An 18,204-nucleotide genomic window follows, 5' to 3' on the forward strand; every position below is an offset into this window, starting at 1 on the left:
CAACAGTGGTCCCTCAACAGATCCTGGAAACTATCGCCCCATAAGCCTGACTAGCTTGGTCTGCAAAGCTATGGAAAGGATCATCATGGACCTCATAAATAAAGATATTGGGGACCTACAGACACTGGATCCTACCCAGTTCGGCTTTGTTAAGGGCAAATCCTGCCTCTTAAACCTGGTCGATTTCTTTGAAACAGTCACCAAGGCCACTGACGAGGGGAAGCTGGTCCACACAGCCTACCTGGACCTCGCAAAAGCTTTCAATACAATACCCCACTTGGGCATTATAGATAAGCTCACCAGCTTAAATATAAACCCCTATGTCACTAGATGGGTTGCAAACTGGCTCAAGGACAGAACCCACATGGTTAGAATTGCTGGAGCCATATCAGACTCCAAACCAGTTACAAGTGGCGTCCCACAAGGCTCAGTCCTGGGACCTCTCTTGTTCGGTATATATTTCTCGGAGGTACAGGCCAACACGGAGGGACTGTGGCTGACCAAGTTCACAGATGACTGCAAACTGGGCACCATAATCGACTCTCCAGCCAACACAAGCATCCTACAAAAGGGCCTCATAGAAACAGACAACTGGTGCCAGAGCCATGGCCTCAAGCTAAATGCCAAAAAGTGTATAGTCATCCCCTTCAGCAAAAACAAAGTGCCCACAAATTACCACATAGATGGTAATCCATTAAGTACGGAAGAAATAATTAGGGACCTGGGGACCCAAGTTGATAGCAATCTCTCATTCGACAACCACGTGGCCAAAGTGGTTAGAAAAACATTTTATATAGCCCACCTAATCATGAGGGATTCACATCTAGATCAGGGGAGGTCATCGTGCCTCTTTACTCATCCCTCATCAGGCCCATAATTGAGTACAATGCCCCTTTTGGGATGTACCTTACCAGACACCTGCAGCAACTGGAAAGACCCCAAAAGTACCTCACCAAGAGGATCAAAGGGCTCAAACAGATACCATATGCTGCCCGGTTAAAGAAACTCCAGCTCTACTCAGTGGCATACCGCCTGCTCAGAGGCGATCTGTGCCTGACGTATAAAGCCATGTCCAACCCGGAATTAATGGACATGCTGCACCTCAGAAAATCCAAATCCCATCGAGCTACGCGCTCGAGAGACTTGAACCTCATCACTGAAATAAATAGGACATGCTGGAGGGACAGATTCATAACCCAGAGGCTCCCCTCACTCTGGAATAAAATCCCAGTCCAGGTTAGGCAGAGTCCCTCATTGACTCTCTTCAAGAGGAATCTTGATGAGTGGATGGGAGATCGTAGATTTACTCCGGGTATCACTTCTTTGTCACTGTTAGACAGAGGCACAGTATACTAACCTCGAAAAAGGGCATAGCAAAATTCATTTAAAATGGGTGGCGAAAGCCAAACACACTCTGGCTAAGCTTGTAGATGCCCTAGGGCAGATAGCCTAGGATGAACCTATGAACCTAAATAGTGTAAGAACAAGTAGCCGAAGCTTTGGTAAACTGACTAGTAGTACAGTATCCTTGGCAGGATACTTTCCAGTTGTAATGGTTTCTGCGGTGGTACGGCAGTAGTGTCACTACCTCACAGCAAGAGGTTCTCCCAGTCGATTCTCGGTTTGGCTTGGGAGTGCCTTCTGTGTGGAGTCTGCATGTCCTCCCTGCGGTTGGGTAGCATTCGAAAGACATGCGTGTGTAAATGGGCATTCCTTCGTTGAAGGTTGGGCGTCGAGCTGGCACCTCGGCGTTTCGTAAAAATCTACTGCCAATCATTAACGGACCGGAGTTCTGCTGTGGCGACCCCTTACCGGGAAAAAGCCAAAAGACAAACAACAACCTGTACTACAAGAGTGAGCCAGTGAAGAACACATCTGCAGTAATGTAACCACAACACTGATAAAGTAATGATTGATCAAATTTATCTCTCTCTCTTTTTTGTCAAGACTGACACCACACACTAACGATGACTTTATTACCACAAGTACTTTACATAATGCAAATAACATTTTAATGCAACTGAACCACCACATCAAACTGAAAAAGCATTAAATATCTTACTGTACTACTTTACCCCAAGAATATCAAATAAAAATAAGGAAGCTTTAGTTTTTTCAGGCACAGAAATGCATCCTTTTTCATATTTAAAGGTATACTGCCATTCATATGATGTTTAGAAATCACTACATGCAAACACAGCAAATAATTTTTGAAGTAACTTATATAAAATTGAAATCTTGTCAAACACAGACGGCATGATATTTTTTTTCTCAACATTACAGCAGCCAACAAAAATCAGGTAGTTCAAATTATTTAAGCATTATACGGCAACATTTCAACTATGTAAAACTCAATCTTTAATTATTCTGGTTATTTAAATTATTACCTATTAAAAATACAACAGAATTTATTATATCAAAATATAGCTGACAAATTGAATAATGATGGACAAGTATTGGTCAAAGTACTTAAACCTTTAATACAATTTGAAAAAAAAAATTAAATAATAATCCCTGGTTGTGTGCACATTAACTTGGGCAGTCTATAATCAAAAACTTCAACTACCTCCCAAATTACTCAGACTGAACAACCTCTCAATGGAAAGCCATACTTATTACTAAAAGAGAATTCTAATTTATACCTTTCCACCATTTACAACACTGTTACTCAGGTAAAATATACACAATAATTGCTGGCCCTTTGAGGGAAAAATAACAATATCCAACTTTTGCTGAAAATGAAATAAGTAAATACTATAACAGCAAACTGTTATATAATATCCATGTACTAGAGAATAACTGTTTGGAAAATTCGTTATAGATGTTTGCAATACTTTATAGATTGTCTAAGACATTTCACATAAATCAAAGTGGTGGAGATGACATGCTAATTGAAAAGGTCAATCAGCATACAATTTAGCTGTATATGTTTTATAAGCGTCTGTGGCTAATTATTAAGCAATTCTGTAAAACTCTTTGGAATGACAATACCAATTTCTGAAAACTCTTTACAGAACACTTAATCATATCCAAATACTAAGGCCCCAAAATAATTACTAAGAATTATTTATCTGCACTGGAAGATAACAAGAAAATGGAAGTCCTCTTAATTTCCCATCTTTAATAAATGCTTATTATTAAACAACATATATTTAAAGAGATGCACTAACATTAACTTCATAGCTACCCTATGGTTATCCAAACTGAAACACTGTCCTAAACTTGGCATGGTCACAGAACAATTTTAATATCTAGGCCAGGTAATAAAACACTATCATAATCATTTATTGGACATTAAATATATATCTTTTTCTATTTCCTCTTCTATTGTTAGTATCTATATGCATTTTTTTCCTTAACCACATAGCCATTTTATTAAACTGCCAGCATTAATAATTGAAATTCAATAAAAGTTTCAAATTTTTGTACATATCATTAATATTTATAATAATTGTCATTATTATGAAATTGTTTATTTTAAAATTAAGTTTTGTTGAAATACACACACCATTTGACGAATTTAATGGAATGCCATCTTTGATTATCTTTGCAACACCCTGAATGGAACTATGTATATAACATTTACTTTGTTTCACCTTGATTTTTTTTAAAGTTTGATCACATTCTGTAACTTGTAGGTAACAAGATACATCATCAACATGTATGTGAATAATAAAGATTTCATTAAAACAAAATTGAAAAAAAAAAAAACAAAGCAATATATGAAAAAATAAGCAGCACTCTTGCTAAGTGGTTAAACACACTCCAAAACTAAGCGGGCATTAAGGCATAGAAAATACAAGGCTCTGATAACCAAATGGGGGAAAACACTACAGGTCATTTTACATCACTGTGCAAAGTAGATGTATACGAGTACTGTAAAATATATAGTACAAACATACCTCTTAGCACAAGAAATCTGGTCAAACCCAAAAATAATGAGAGGACAAAGACCCCAAAATAGGGACAAATTTTAATACTTTTCTTATAAACATAGAAAGTTATTAGAATAAAATGTGTGGTGTTAATATGCATTTTCTGAAGGATATGAAGTCTGAAACTCAAATGGATGTCATTAAGTGACTTCAATCCTCAACTATTTCCCAGAAAACTACCAATTTTATGAGGAACAGACCAAAAATATGAGGTAATCTTCCCAGAGAAGGCAATGGTCATGTCAAATCATCAGTTACCCCGTACTTTCCTTAAGATGACAGTGCTCATCCTTGTCTAAACAAGTCCACCAAAGGACTGGAAATATTTAAATTAACTAATCTCTCTGCCTGCAGTGAAAAGTCTTATGAGCCTTTACACTAAACCCAGGTTCTTAACAGTGAGTTTCTTGCATAAATTGTTAACAAAGACAAAAGATCCCTGGCATAAATCCACGCTGTTTCCTGACTCACCTGATTTCCTAGATACTGTTTGAAGAAAATCCGTTTTTAGTTGCATTTCCTCTAAAATTCCCTGTCCTACACATTTATGACAGCACTTCCTATCTAGCTTCAAAATCAGTCAGTCATATAAACAACATACCAGTTTTACATATGAAAACCATACCATAAGACAAGCATGCCTTGATGCATTCCATCACAGTTGTCCCATTATATCCTAGTGCTTCCTCTGTACCACTCCATACAGACACTGACAATGTCTGGAAAACTGCATTTTGCCAAAAAAAAAGCTTTTTGAGTAATTTTGTGGGAATAAAGTCAAAAACATCCTGGGGGAACAAAGCTACTACTAATGGCCCAACATATCAACCAAGTGTCCGCCTATTGACAACAAAATCTGTGCATATAGCACAACAGTGTAAATGAGGTTAGACCAGATGTGTATCATTTATTTTATTTATTTTTATTTTACATTTGTTAACTGGGATGGTCTGACTGGACACAGGTCCATTTTCAGTGGAGGCCCGGGAGAAAAGCTCCACAGTAAGTAAAATGTTTACACAATATGTTAAAATACAGTACACAGAGAATTTTCAGACAATATGTTAAAATACAGTATAGAGCAGAAGACATAAGACCTGTATATACAGGAGAAAATAGTTACACATGGTTAATAACAGAATAAGTATACAAATTCAATCAGCATAAGGAGAAGACCTAGACTGTTATACATATTACAGTAGGTATATTAGGAAGTGAGGTATGTAAGTGGAATAATCTGAGGACTTGTGTAATACATGGGCATAGCCACTTATTCTTTAAGTGTGTTCTAAGTGAGTTTTTAAAGTGAGAAAAGGTAGGGGCAGAAATCAGAGCAGGAGGGAGATTATTCCAGGTTCTAGCTATGGAGTGGGAGAACAGTGCTTTTCCTGCAGTATTGTTAGTCCTAGAGATGCAGAAGAGGGGTTTGTCTGAAGATCGGAGAGGATGATTTGTATTATAGTGGGTGAGAAGTTGGCCTAGTGCAGGGGTTTTTTCTGGATGTGTTACCACATTGTAGGCAATGACTAATTGGTGATAGGTTAGTATCTGGGGAAGTTCCAGCCATTGCAGTTCCCTTAGAGTCTGGCAATGGTGGGTTCTAAAGGTGGAGTTGTTTGCAAACTTGGCGATTTTATTATAACATTATTCGAGTTGGCAAGGTCAAGTTTTCTAAGCTGGGTAAGAATTGGAGCAACATACATTAGGGTAGACAAAAAGTGAGTTTGTGATAGGGTAATCCATGCTTGTTTTGAGAGGGATTTCTTGTGCCTATATAGTGTTCCAATTTTTTATGGACTTTTTTGATAGTTTGTGAAATGTGGACGTCGAAGTGTAGATTTTTATCAATTTCAATGCCTAGGAGTTTGGTATGGTCAGAGGGAGAGATAACAGTGCCATTTTTGGAGGAGATAGTGAAGGTTAGAGGGGTGGAAATTGTTTTGTTGGGGATGAAAAGTAGTAATTTGGTTTTATTAGGGTTTAGGATAAGTTGGATCTAAGTGATCCAACTTTCCACAGAGCTAAAGGATTCCTGGGTGAGTTGTTGTAGGGTGGGAAGTGATGGAGCTGAACAGATAAGAGTTGAATTATCAGTGTATTGTATAAGTGAAACATGTTGTGTGGTGGTACGGAGATTATTGGTAAATATGGAGAAAAGAAGTGGGCCTAATATGGAGCCTTGTGGTACACCTATGGTAGTTGGGAGTAGGGTGGATAGTACACTTTGTCATTGGACAGATTGTTGCCTATTTGACAGATAGCTTTTAAACCAGGCTATAGTGGAAGGGGCAAAGGATAGGGATGTCAGGGTGTCTAGTAGTAAGGAATGTGAAACCATGTCAAATGCTTTGGAGAGGTCTAGAAATATTGCAGATACAAAGTTTTTATTACTTCTATGTTGGTTGAACAGATTGGTGAAAGAGAGCAGAGTGGTGGTTGTGCTATGGTGTTGTCAGAAACCATGTTGTGTGGGGAAGAGGAGATGGTGTGAGTTTAGGAAACGTGTTACTTGAGAATGTGTAAATTTCTCTAGTGTTTTAGATAAGGGGGACAGAATGGCAATGGGGCGATAATTTGAGTATTCGTAAGAGTTTCCGCCTTTATGTACTGGAATAATGTATGACACCTTCCATAGCTGTGGGGCATATGCTTCCTGTATGGAGTGATTGATAAGAATAGAAATAGGGTAGGATAAAGATTCAGCAGCTATTTTTAGTAAGTTGGCTGTTAGACTGTCAGCAGCAAGGGTGGTAGGTTTCAGATTTAGGAGGTGTTTTTTAATTGTTGAGGTGGGAACGGGTGAGAGCGTAATGGATGAGATGTTGTCAGGCCACTTGGTTGGGTTATATGTAGGGCTGTTTTTGGATAGTTGGGAGGATAGTGTTAAGATGGATTCTGTGAAGTGTTGATTGAATTGGGAGGCAATGTCCTTGTTATCATTCATGGAGTTAGGAGTGGGAGTGATAGTTTTGCCTGGTTTTAGGAAAGAGTTAATGGCATGCCAAAACTTTTGGGGATCTTTTGAATGTTTGTTTAGAATACTGAGGAAGTAATTTTGTCTATCGAGTTTAGTTTATCTCTTGGCCTGATTTCCAAGTTGTTTGTAACTTTGTTTGGCTAGGCTAGTATTGTATTTCTTCCCAAATTTTCCAAGCCTTATCCCTTGACGTTAGAAGGGCTCTAGTTTCCCTAGTTAGCCATTGTGCATAGTTTGCCTTGGCTCTTATTTTCCTAATTGGTGTGAGTCTATCCAGAATATTGATGAGAATATTGTTGAAATAGCCAACGGCTTGGTCTAGATTTAGGATTTGTAGTGGTTTCCAGTTACTATGTTTTAGAATACTGTTTAGTTCTTGTATATTTACATTATGATCGTCTCTGACTTGTCTAAAAACAATGGGTTTGGCTATGTTGGTATGTTTCTGCAGGAGGAAGGTGGGGAGATGGTCACTAAGACTATCAGGAAGGCATCCTGTCTGATAGTTTTGTTTGGGGCAGTTAACTAGTGTCCAATCTAGAATAGACTGTGTTTTTTTTTGTCGAATCTAGTGGGTTCTTGGATAGGTTGGGTAAAACTGTAAAGATTAATATGGTTAGAGGGGTTGTTAGAGGTACAGGCTGACCAATCAGTGTTCAGGTCACCTAGTAAGATGGTTTCTTGGGTGAGATTATCTGTGCCCCATTGTAACATTTCTTCAATGATGGGAGAGTTATTACCTGGGGGAATATAACAGCAGAGAATGATGATAGTTTTTGTGTCATTTATGCTTAGGGTTGAACCTAAGCTTTCAGCCTTTTGAAATTTAGGTATGGGGATTTGTAGAGGTTTGATGTTGATTGTATTTTTGTAGAGGATAGCAACACCACCTCCCTTTTTGCCCACTCTATCCAATCTTAGCATATTATATCCTGGTGGGAGAATTTTTCATTTTGGGTACTAGGTTTTAGCCAAGTCAGGGTAATGGTTAGTATGTCAGGGGAGTAAGTAAGCTATAAATGTGTGTAGGTCAGAAAGTTTGTTAGAGATACTTCTAATGTTGACATTCAGAATCAATAGGTCAGAGATTTGCCTACCAGAGAGTAGAGAGTTTTGTGGTCCAGGGTTTGGGTGTATGTCTCCAGATATAAGTAGATGTTTAGTGATAAACAGTATGAGTTTAATTATGTGCACTATATTGGATCTAAATGATGTTTTTTCTAGTGTAAGATGGTGTTATGCGAGACTTATGAATGTATAGGATTAAGCTGTTTTTAAATAATGCAGAAGAGATAGGAAAGAAAATGTGTGAGTGTATATTTGTTTGAGAAAGTGTTATGTGGAATGATGTGTTTTTTAGTGGTGCATTTGTATATAATGATGTGATGTTTGTTAGGTATGTAAGGGTTAGGAAGAGAAATCCTAGGATTAATGGTATTTTATGAGGGAGTAGTGGTTGGGTCTTAGTGGTTTTGGGGTTCAAGTATGGGTGTGAGTATGAATGCATGTCATGTAGATACTATGTACCTTTTTAAGGTAGAAATTTGATAGGGGGTGTGTATGAGAGGCCTTTAACTGGAGGAGGGTGTGGTCAGGTGATCTGGGGTTAGTTTTTTTTTGTGTGTGCCATGCATGGCATCTTAGACTGAAGAAGAGACAAAATCTGAGCTATTTCTTTCATTAAAATGTTATACTACAAAATAATCATACGTAACATAGGCATAAAACAACATTCAAAAGCCTTCCAACACTTTAAACAAGCAATGTCAAAACCTGTGAATTCTACCAGAACAGGTAACAGCAAAAGTATGTCAAAACTCGTGAATTCTACCAGAATATGTAACAGCAAAATTCTATTTAAACAAAAAAAAAAAAAAAAAAAAAAATATATATATATATATATATATATATATATATATATATATATATATATATATTGTAAAATATTGCCTTAAACTGAAAGAAATAAGCAGAAGAGGTGATCTTGTGTCAGCCATCTTCTACTGTTGTAAACAACAGATAACAAAGAACAGCCCAGAATTACTTGATAGACAACATTACAGCCTACATATACAGAGTTTGCCTATCGTTTGCTGCTGTCTATATATTTCTAGTTATTTTCTACTGATTTAATCTTTGATAACTACTACAATTGAAGTACACAACTTGTAATTTTATGAATCCTTTGAACTTCTACTAACTGCACATTGTAATCTGTGCCTAAAGTAATTAGTTTTCTGACCTCATAATTCCTGGAGAAAGCAAAGCAAATCAGATTTTGCATGTGTATCTGGTACAGTAAGACGCTGTCCAGTTCGATTCTTAGCTAGAGCGTCTTCTGCGTGGAGACATGTGTGAATGGGCGTACCTTCGTTGAAGGTTGTGCGTCAGAGCTGGCAACTCGCTACGTAAAAATCAACTGCCAATCATCAGCGGACCGGAGTTCCGCTGTGGCGACCCCTAACCGGGAAAAGCCGAAAGACACAACATCTGGTAGAAAACACTGATTCAGAACACTTGCACAATGAACTGTGTAACAGAACAAGCTGGTTCACTTTCAATAAACGCATTAAAATGACCTTATAAGTATTCGTTTTCAAGCCCCACTATAGCTGTAGCTCTATTGACATAGCTAACGCTATTAAAATGCATAATTAAAGATCACTAATGCAAACAATCACTGTTTGAGACATAACAGATGAATGTTTCAGTATTCACTTCACATTTTGAGGATACAGCTGATGGAAACACCCTTTGGAAAAAAAGTCTAAAATTCAACCTAACATGAAGCATTACAGTCACACGGTACTAAAATAATTGCACACATAGTGGGATGTGGTTAACTGGAACTTGTTTTACCTATATACAGCTCATTACATCTTACAGACCCTTTGATTTAACTTTGTGTCATGCATGGCATAGTTAGGTGACAAAACTCATTAGTCGTATCTCACCATTAAAACAACATGCAATAAACATCAGAATGTTTTTGTGGGGAATAAAATTATAGTAAAAGGAAATTAACTACTCCATCAATATGACAGTAACTACAATTTATCTCTCTATTATGAAGGGAATTTGGAAAGTCTGTTTAACCATAAATCACTTTCCATTCTTTATACCAGGTATTCTGACAAGGCTGACTTCTTATTTATTTCGCATGCCTCATTGGTTGTGTTTTACCTGCCATTTTTCTTTCCTTGTCAACAAGCATTACCATTTCATCCATCATTATTTTTCTGAAACATTCCTTTTTTCATCTTGCCCAGAATATTACTAAATGACACTCTTTTCCCCAGTGAGTTCCAACCTGCATTTTCTATTACATAGCTATAAAAACCTAAAATACAGGGTATTCAGAAGTAATGTTTTCATAGCAGAAAATATTCAAGTCCAACATATTGCCAGGAACAAGTCCAGTGATGACAGCACCATTGGAAACACTAGCTGCTTCATACAGTTCTAACTCACAGCTCCTCTACTGAATTTCTGCAAAATACTGGTAATTGAGAGACTTTTGGAAACTTTGGATTAGTGATTGTACAAAATGCATACTTACATCTTCGCCCAGAGGTACAGCTGAGTTAAGTATGGGTGTTGGACTCTGCCTCTCATATTGCAGAAGTTTGTCATAGATCTGGAACATAAATAAAAGACTATGTCACACAGTGATACAGCCTAATAGTTGATGAGACATTACAGAGTTGAAAAATCTGATGGGAATTGATGACAACAGGAATATCCTTATGGAACTGAGTGAAACATAGGCTTTTAAAGTAATTTCATCACTAACCTGCAACAGATGCTTTAAAATATGAAATCAGATGAAAAAATGTTAAATACATGCACATGAAATGATGCAGAAATCTACGCAGTTTTAAACTTCCTTACTCTCCAAGACCTGAATAAGTAACAATGGCTTTACATCCAGTTATAATGTATACATGTGTAGATGGGTCAAGTGAAATCTATTGGTGCACTGAATTAAACTAGTACTGTCCTTTCACTTAACTGTAGAAGGAAGTATTTTAGTTTTCCACAAGAAAATATAAAGGGGTCAGCCGGAGTCAAAGCCTGTATTGCACCTTTTTAACTGTATTTATTTGAATTGTTGCTTCATTTTTGCAAATTTTGTGTGCATTTTTTCTGCACATTGAAATTCTGTACAACTGCCTTATATGGCATAGGCTAGATTCAGACCTGCTGAATCGAGACTGCTTGGTATCACTGTGCTCTAAACCAGCCATCTTACATTAAGAGGGCCTCCCTGTACCCTTGTTGCAGAAATGTGTAGCTCAGGTTCTATTTGAGTTTGGGATTGTTGGAGAAGTGTTCAGTTTGGAGCTTTCCCACTGGAAGTTTGTCTTAAAACTGTTGAATTTCACCTGTATTTTAGCCTGGTGTTTGCATGTAGCTATGCATTGCACAATGGGGGTTAGCACTGCCCTGTACAGATGCAAACGCCTGGAAACTTAAATTTTCCCTAGATGTCTCTCAGTAGAACCCTCCCAAGTCTGCTAGTTGATCTGCAGGCAACTCAATTGCACACTGAGCAGTATTGCCAAAGCTCTTCATTCTAAACAGTCAACAGAATAAGCCCCTCTTTTATTCCTGCATCATAAACTGATTTAACTTACCCACTCCCCAACAGTAGTTCATAGGTTGGTACTAGGCTATCTGCCCTAGGGCCTATACAAGCCTAGCCATAACAATTCCCTGGCTATTTCTTTCCACAATATTTACTTCCCTGGATCCCTGTCTAGCAGGGTGACTGACGTGAATCTTGGGGTGAATTTTCTATCTCCCATCCAATCGTCAAGGTTCCTTTTGAAGAGGGCCAAAGAGGCACTCTGCTTGACATGTATGGGCAGCCTATTCCAGAGTCTGGGGAGTCTCTGGGTCAGGAACTTATCCCTCCAGCATGTTTTGTTCATTGTGATGACAAGGTTTAGATCCCTGGAGCATGTGGCTCTGAGGGATTGGGATTTCTTGTAGCATGTCCAACAGCTCTGGGTTTGACATGGCCTTGTATGTTAAGCAGAGATCACCTCTGAGTAGACGATATGCCACAGAGTATAGCTGGAGTTTTTTTAGACAGTCAGCATAGGGCAGCTGCTTTAAGCCTGTGACTCTTTTAGTGAGGTATTTCTGCGGCCTTTCCAGTTGTTGCAGATGTCTTGAGAGGTACATACCAAACAGGGCGTGGTATTCTATAATGGGTCTAATGAGGGATGAGTACAGTGGGGGCAATGACCTCCTTTTTTCTGGATGAAAAGCCCTTAGTGATGAGGTGTGCCACATAGAAGGATTTCCTGACTGTTGTGGCAATGTGGTTATCAAAGGTGAGACCACTGCCCACCTGTGTCCCTAAGTCTCTTATCACACTTTCAGTGTTTAGTGTACTGCCACCTATGTGGTAATTCATGGGTACATGTTTTTTCCCAAAGGGGATAACTATACATTTCTTGGCATTGAGCTTGAGCCCATGGCTCTGGCACCAAGCATCTGTTTCTGTAATGCCCTTTTGTAGAATATCCACATAATTTGGGGATTCAATAATGGCTCCCAGTTTGCAGTCATCTGTGGACTTTGTTAGCCAGAGTCCCTTAGTGTTGGCCTGTACTTCAGAGAAGTAGATGCCAAACAAGAGCGGTCCCAGGACTAAACCCCAAGGTACTCCACATGTCTGGAGCTGGACTTGGAGTCAGCTACTTTTACAGTGTGGGTTCTGTCAGTAAGCCAGTTGGCAACCCATTGAGGAACGTAGGGATTAATGCCCAGCTTAGTAAGTTTATCTATGATTCCAGAGTGGGGGATGGTGTCAAAGGCCTTGGCGAGGTCCAGATAGGCTGTGTGGACCGCCTTACCCTCATCCACAGCTCTGGAGACTGATTCAAAGAAGTCAATCAGGTTCAGGAGACAAGATCGACCCTTCACGAACCCAAACTGCGTGGGGTCTGGTGTTTGAAGGTTGCCAATGTCTTTGTTTATAAGTTCCATGATAATACGTTCCATGGCCTTGCAGATCAGGCTCGTCAGACTGATGGGGTGGTAGTTCCCAGGATCCAAGGTGGATCCCTCCTTGTGGAGTTGGATAACTGTAGCTGTGCACCACTCAGTGGGCACGAAGCCTGAGATGAGGCTATGATTAAACATGACATTTAGGTGAGGTGCCAGTTCATTTTGTAGCTCATGTAGTACACAGGCCGGGATGTCGTCTGATCCAATGGATACTGTACTCTTAGCTTTGGAGAGTGCGGTTTTTACCTGTGTGGATATTATTACCGGAATTTGGCAATCTTTCGGTATTGAGATGGGCCCTTTATGGGATGAGAGGGGGGTGAAGTTGGCACTGAATCGATCTGCCAGGATATTGGCAATATCCTTGGGATCAGTATATTTAATACCATTCTGTTGTAGCTCAGAGCAGATCTGAGCATTGCCATTTAGATTCTTGACATAGCTATAGAATGCATTGTGGTTGTCTTTGGAATCTTTGGGAATTTTATTTTCGTAACTAGTTTTGGAGGATTTTATGAGGGATCTCAATTTCTTACTGAGGCTGGTAAGGGAGTTTTTTGCATTCTGGGATTTTCCTCTTTTCTGCAACAGTTTCTTCCTTTTATTGTAAAGTTTGTTTATGGCAGGGGACCACAAGATTGGCTTCTTTTTTTTGGAGGAGAGCGTCTTGGTTATATTTGGGATGGCACGATTCATGCACGAGTAGATGTGTTTGTACAGTGCCTTAGTGTAGGATTCAGCAGTCGAACTTTCAGTTCCCATCTGCATGGGTGTCATGAATTTTGACACTTCTGACTTGAGTAGCATGAAGTTGGCTTTGGAGAATTTTTTTACAGAGGTTTCCTTACTGGGAGGTGGGGGAGGGATGTGGATGTCAAGGGTGATTAGCTTATGGTCAGACCTGAACAAGGAGGGGGTGACCATAGGTGTGGAGCATCAATTTCCCATGTTGGCAATGACCAGGTCTAGGATATTGGAGCCCATGGTGGGACTATGGATTAGTTGATCCAGGGCATTGGAATTTATGAATTCCAAGAACCGTTGGGCAAAGGTGTTGGTACACGAGTAGTTTTCCCAGTTAATGGCAATGTAGTTGAAATCACCCAGTATCAGGGTGTTTGGTTGTATCTTAATATTTATAAGTATGTTTAGAAAGGTGTAGTGAGAATCTTGGGGCATGGTGGGGGATATCTAGCAAGCTACAATTTGGATTGCAGTCTTGCAGTATGGTATAAACCTGCCATTAAAGATGGTCACTTTCCCACCGACATAATGCTCATAACAGAGACATGGCTTAAGCCTCATATTAAAGATAACTCTGTAACCCCATCCAGCTATAGCATTCTAAGGGTAGATAGAGCACACAAAAGAGGTGGAGGTAGTGCTCTACTTTACAAATCTAACTTAAAAATCCAGCTCCTACAAAAAGAACCTCCAAACTCCAAAAATGCTGAGACAGTACTTGCTACACTCCTAAACCAGCACAAACATCTAAACTTACTCGGCATCTATATTCCACCAGGTAACAATATAAGCACCCCAGAATCAATACTCAACTGGGCATCCCAAGAAACCATAGTTATAGGTGATGTCAACATCGACTGGAACTCTATCCATTCCCCAACACCCACCAACCACATTAACCTATATAACTTCACTCAACTTATTCAAAGCCCCACACGTATAGATACGACCACAAAAAGAGAATCCATATTAGACTGGATCCTCACTAACCAAGCCAACACTGCCCACCATTGTGGTACACTACCCAATTCTCTCAGTGACCATAACCCAACCTTTATCCTTTGACACAAACTTAAATGTAGCAACCCACCCCCCATACTACAAACCAGTTCTGGTAAAAACTTCCCCTCAGACCTATTCACAGAAACCTTAAAAACCAATAACTGGCTCCCATCAAAACCTTCCCTCTGGGCAAGTCAGTAGAATACTTTAACTCCATATTCCTAATGATCTTAAACCAACTATCCCCAAATAAAACAATTAGGATGTGCTTTAATCCTGCCCCCTGGTTACAGAAAACCATAAAGGCCCCTAAAACAAAGGGGCAAAGCATGGAAAATCTGGCAACAACATAAAACACTCACAACTAGGCAAGCCTTTTTAGAAATAAGGCAAAAAATCAGGTTAAGATTGACAAACAAAATCACTATATATTCCTACAAAGAAAATATAGCAACGACCCACAGAAATTCTGGGCTGCAGTGAACAACATCCTCCAACCCGGAAAAACCACCACACCACCACCAAATATAGAAGGCACTAACCTTGACAGAGCCTCCAACTTCAAAAGCTATTTCACCTCTTCCATACTGAAACTCAAATGATACAAACCCCAGCACCCCCCACCAACCCTAAAGGTCCAATCAACCACCACCCCCTTTTCACTCAAACCAGTATCTATATCAACCATCCAAAAACTCTTAGCTAAACTCAAACCAACTACCCTTGCTGCCGACAACCTCCCAGCCGAATACCTTCAACTTGCTTCACGGGCCATTGCTTACCCAATCTCACTACTAATAAATAGATCCATTAATGAACACTACATTCCGTCCTTGTGGAAAACCTCACACATCATCCCCCTCCACAAGGGTGGCCCCTCCACCGACCTCTCTAACTACCATCCCATTGCAATCCTTTCACCGTTATCAAAAATTCTAGAATGGCGTATCCATCACCAGCTCCTCTCCCATCTACTCTCCACAAACCTACTCTCTAAAACTCCACACAGATTTCGACCAGCCTATAGTACCATCACTGCCCAAATTAACTTCACTAACACCATAAACTCATACAGAAACCAAGGGAAACTTGTCTCTGCCACCTTCCTAGACTTATCCAAAGCATTCAACACAGTTTTCCCACAATAAAATCCTATCCTATCTCTCCGAACTCATCCTTGACAATTTCACCATACAATGGTTCAGTAGCTACCTAAAAAAACGTTCTCAATCTGTCAAAATGGCTCACCTCTCTATCACCCCCACTGCCCGTCAAATGTGGCATACCCCAAGGCTCAATCCTTGGCCCACTTCTCTTCAACATCTTTACAAACCAACTCCACTTAGCAAACACAAAAGCCGATATAGTCCAATACGCGGATGACACTACCCTAATCTGCTCTATTTTATAAGAGCTTTTATACGTGTTTTTACTCTACCACATTCTGCAGTCGTTTTTGGATTGGATTTCTAATCTGCTCTGCACCCAACATCCATTTCCCACAAATCCAAGCCCATGAATCCTTTACAGATATAGTAAACTGGCTAAACAATTCTCAACAGATACTGAACCCTAAAAAAACACAACTAATGCTTTTCCACCCAATTAAGACTAATGACCCCACCTTTTCAATTCACTCTGCCAATAAGACCCTCATCACACCTGTCTCTGACGCCAAACTACTAGGTCTCACAGCTGACGAGCAACGTAAATATAATAAACACATATCCCTAATCATCTCCAAAGTCCACAAAAAGCTAGGATGCCTCTACCATAGCAACAAGTTCTTAACCTCTGAATCCAGAACTGCCATAGCCAGAACTCATCTCTTATCAGAGTTACTCTATGCATCCCCAGCGCTAACAAATCTTATTAAAGCTGACTTGAAGAAACTTTCAACATGCTACAACAAAACAGCTAGGTTTGCAACCAACGCTAAATCATGCTTTCACCACTGCCATTCCCTACAGAAACTACACGGGCTAGACTTTCCAAACTTACTATGCTACCACCAGCTCAACTTAGCCCATCAAATACTATACCACCCTGATAAAACCCCTGCCATAACAGACCTCCTAAACTTCTACAGCACCAATAGGAAACTACGATCCAGTAACAAAACCCTAACTGAAGTCATTCCATGTAAAAACACCTCAGGGGAATCTATTCCCTTATGAAGTTGCAAAAACATGAACACTCTGCCCCTAGACCTCAGGTTACAAAACCACACTACCACATTCAAAAAACTCCTTAAATCACACCTTTATGAAAACCATATATATAACCGTAATGACCCTCCCTGAATCCACCCTATTCTAGGTTATTACTCATTGCTGACACTGATTAACACTGTTACACTGACTTATACTCTACTTAGGCAAATTGTATACAGTGTAAATATCTTTTAAATTTGTTCTTACTGTGATGTCAATTGTATATATTCTGATCATATACTTGTACTACAATCTTGTTTTTGTTTAACTGTTAACCTTACTTGAATATGTTTTTTTTTTTCTTAATTATTGGTAAACTTTGTTAACTGCTTTTTACCTATCACTTTGTAACTTTGTGCAGCTTTTCTTCCCAGGACTCTGCTGAAAATGGGCAGCTGTTGTCCAGCTGGACTATCCTGGTAAACAAATGTTAAATAAATAAATAAAAGTTCCCCAGCCAGCCTGATTGACTTGGGTGTCCTGAGGCAATGTAGTAACTGCCTCATGTATACTGACAACTATGTTGTCCTGAAACAAATACCATATTGTCAGAGTTGTAATTACACTATCAATTTGGAAGCAGTCCTTTCACGTAACAAAAGATACAACATCAAACAGGTTGTCAGCTCACGCACTTCACCTCTCACACAAGTTCGGAACACAACACATAAACCCACATACGCAAAGTACTCACTAGAAGCCTACCAAAAGATCAGAGACCTCCAAGCACCAATTATCTACACACACCTCAACATGTATACAAACCACAGAACATAACACACATAGTGTCTCACCGAATAAGCCCCTAAGGCAAAACGCCTCAAAACCTAATGTTTTTGTCATTGGAGACTCCACAGTGAGACATGTAGATATTCCCCTCACCAGCCTAGACAAGGAGAAGGTCACAGTCAGCTGCCTATCAGGTGGGCAGGATCCGTCAGATCACGCATGCACTCAGGTCACTCAACAAGTACCGTTATGACTCTGTCATAGTCCATGTTGGGGAGAATGACTTGAGACACACCTCCTTGGACTACATGAAGAGACACACGACTGAACTCTCAGATTATGCATCTCAGGCAGGTATGATCCTAGCCCTAAGCAACATTCTACCTTCACTCAGGATGATGCCACAATATAAACAAAAATGACTGACTTCAACAATTGGCTTAGCTTCTGGTGTCATTCGAGGGGGATATAGTATTTGTCAGCCTGAGAAGACATGGTCAACACGCCATGCTGCTTTGCAGAGTTGGTCTGCACCAGTCTTCCCTAGGTTTTTGGATACTGGCTAAGGTGCTTGCTTCCCCCA

General features: G+C 39.6%; 1 protein-coding gene across 2 annotated transcripts in view; it reads right to left on the reverse strand.

Annotated features, from left to right (window-relative positions):
* MPP7 (MAGUK p55 scaffold protein 7) overlaps positions 1-18,204 on the reverse strand; it is a 1,877,075-nt gene that overhangs the window by 1,207,747 nt on the left and 651,124 nt on the right. For both annotated transcript variants that reach the window (XM_044066673.1, XM_044066671.1), the window contains exon 3: positions 10,472-10,549. In XM_044066673.1, the coding sequence (XP_043922608.1) occupies positions 10,472-10,549 (78 nt within the window). The remainder of the gene's footprint in view (positions 1-10,471; positions 10,550-18,204) is intronic.

This window comes from Protopterus annectens, chromosome 3.part1 (assembly GCF_019279795.1).
Source record: "Protopterus annectens isolate FY-2018-M chromosome 3.part1, PAN1.0, whole genome shotgun sequence".
Classification (NCBI taxonomy): domain Eukaryota; kingdom Metazoa; phylum Chordata; order Ceratodontiformes; family Protopteridae; genus Protopterus; species Protopterus annectens.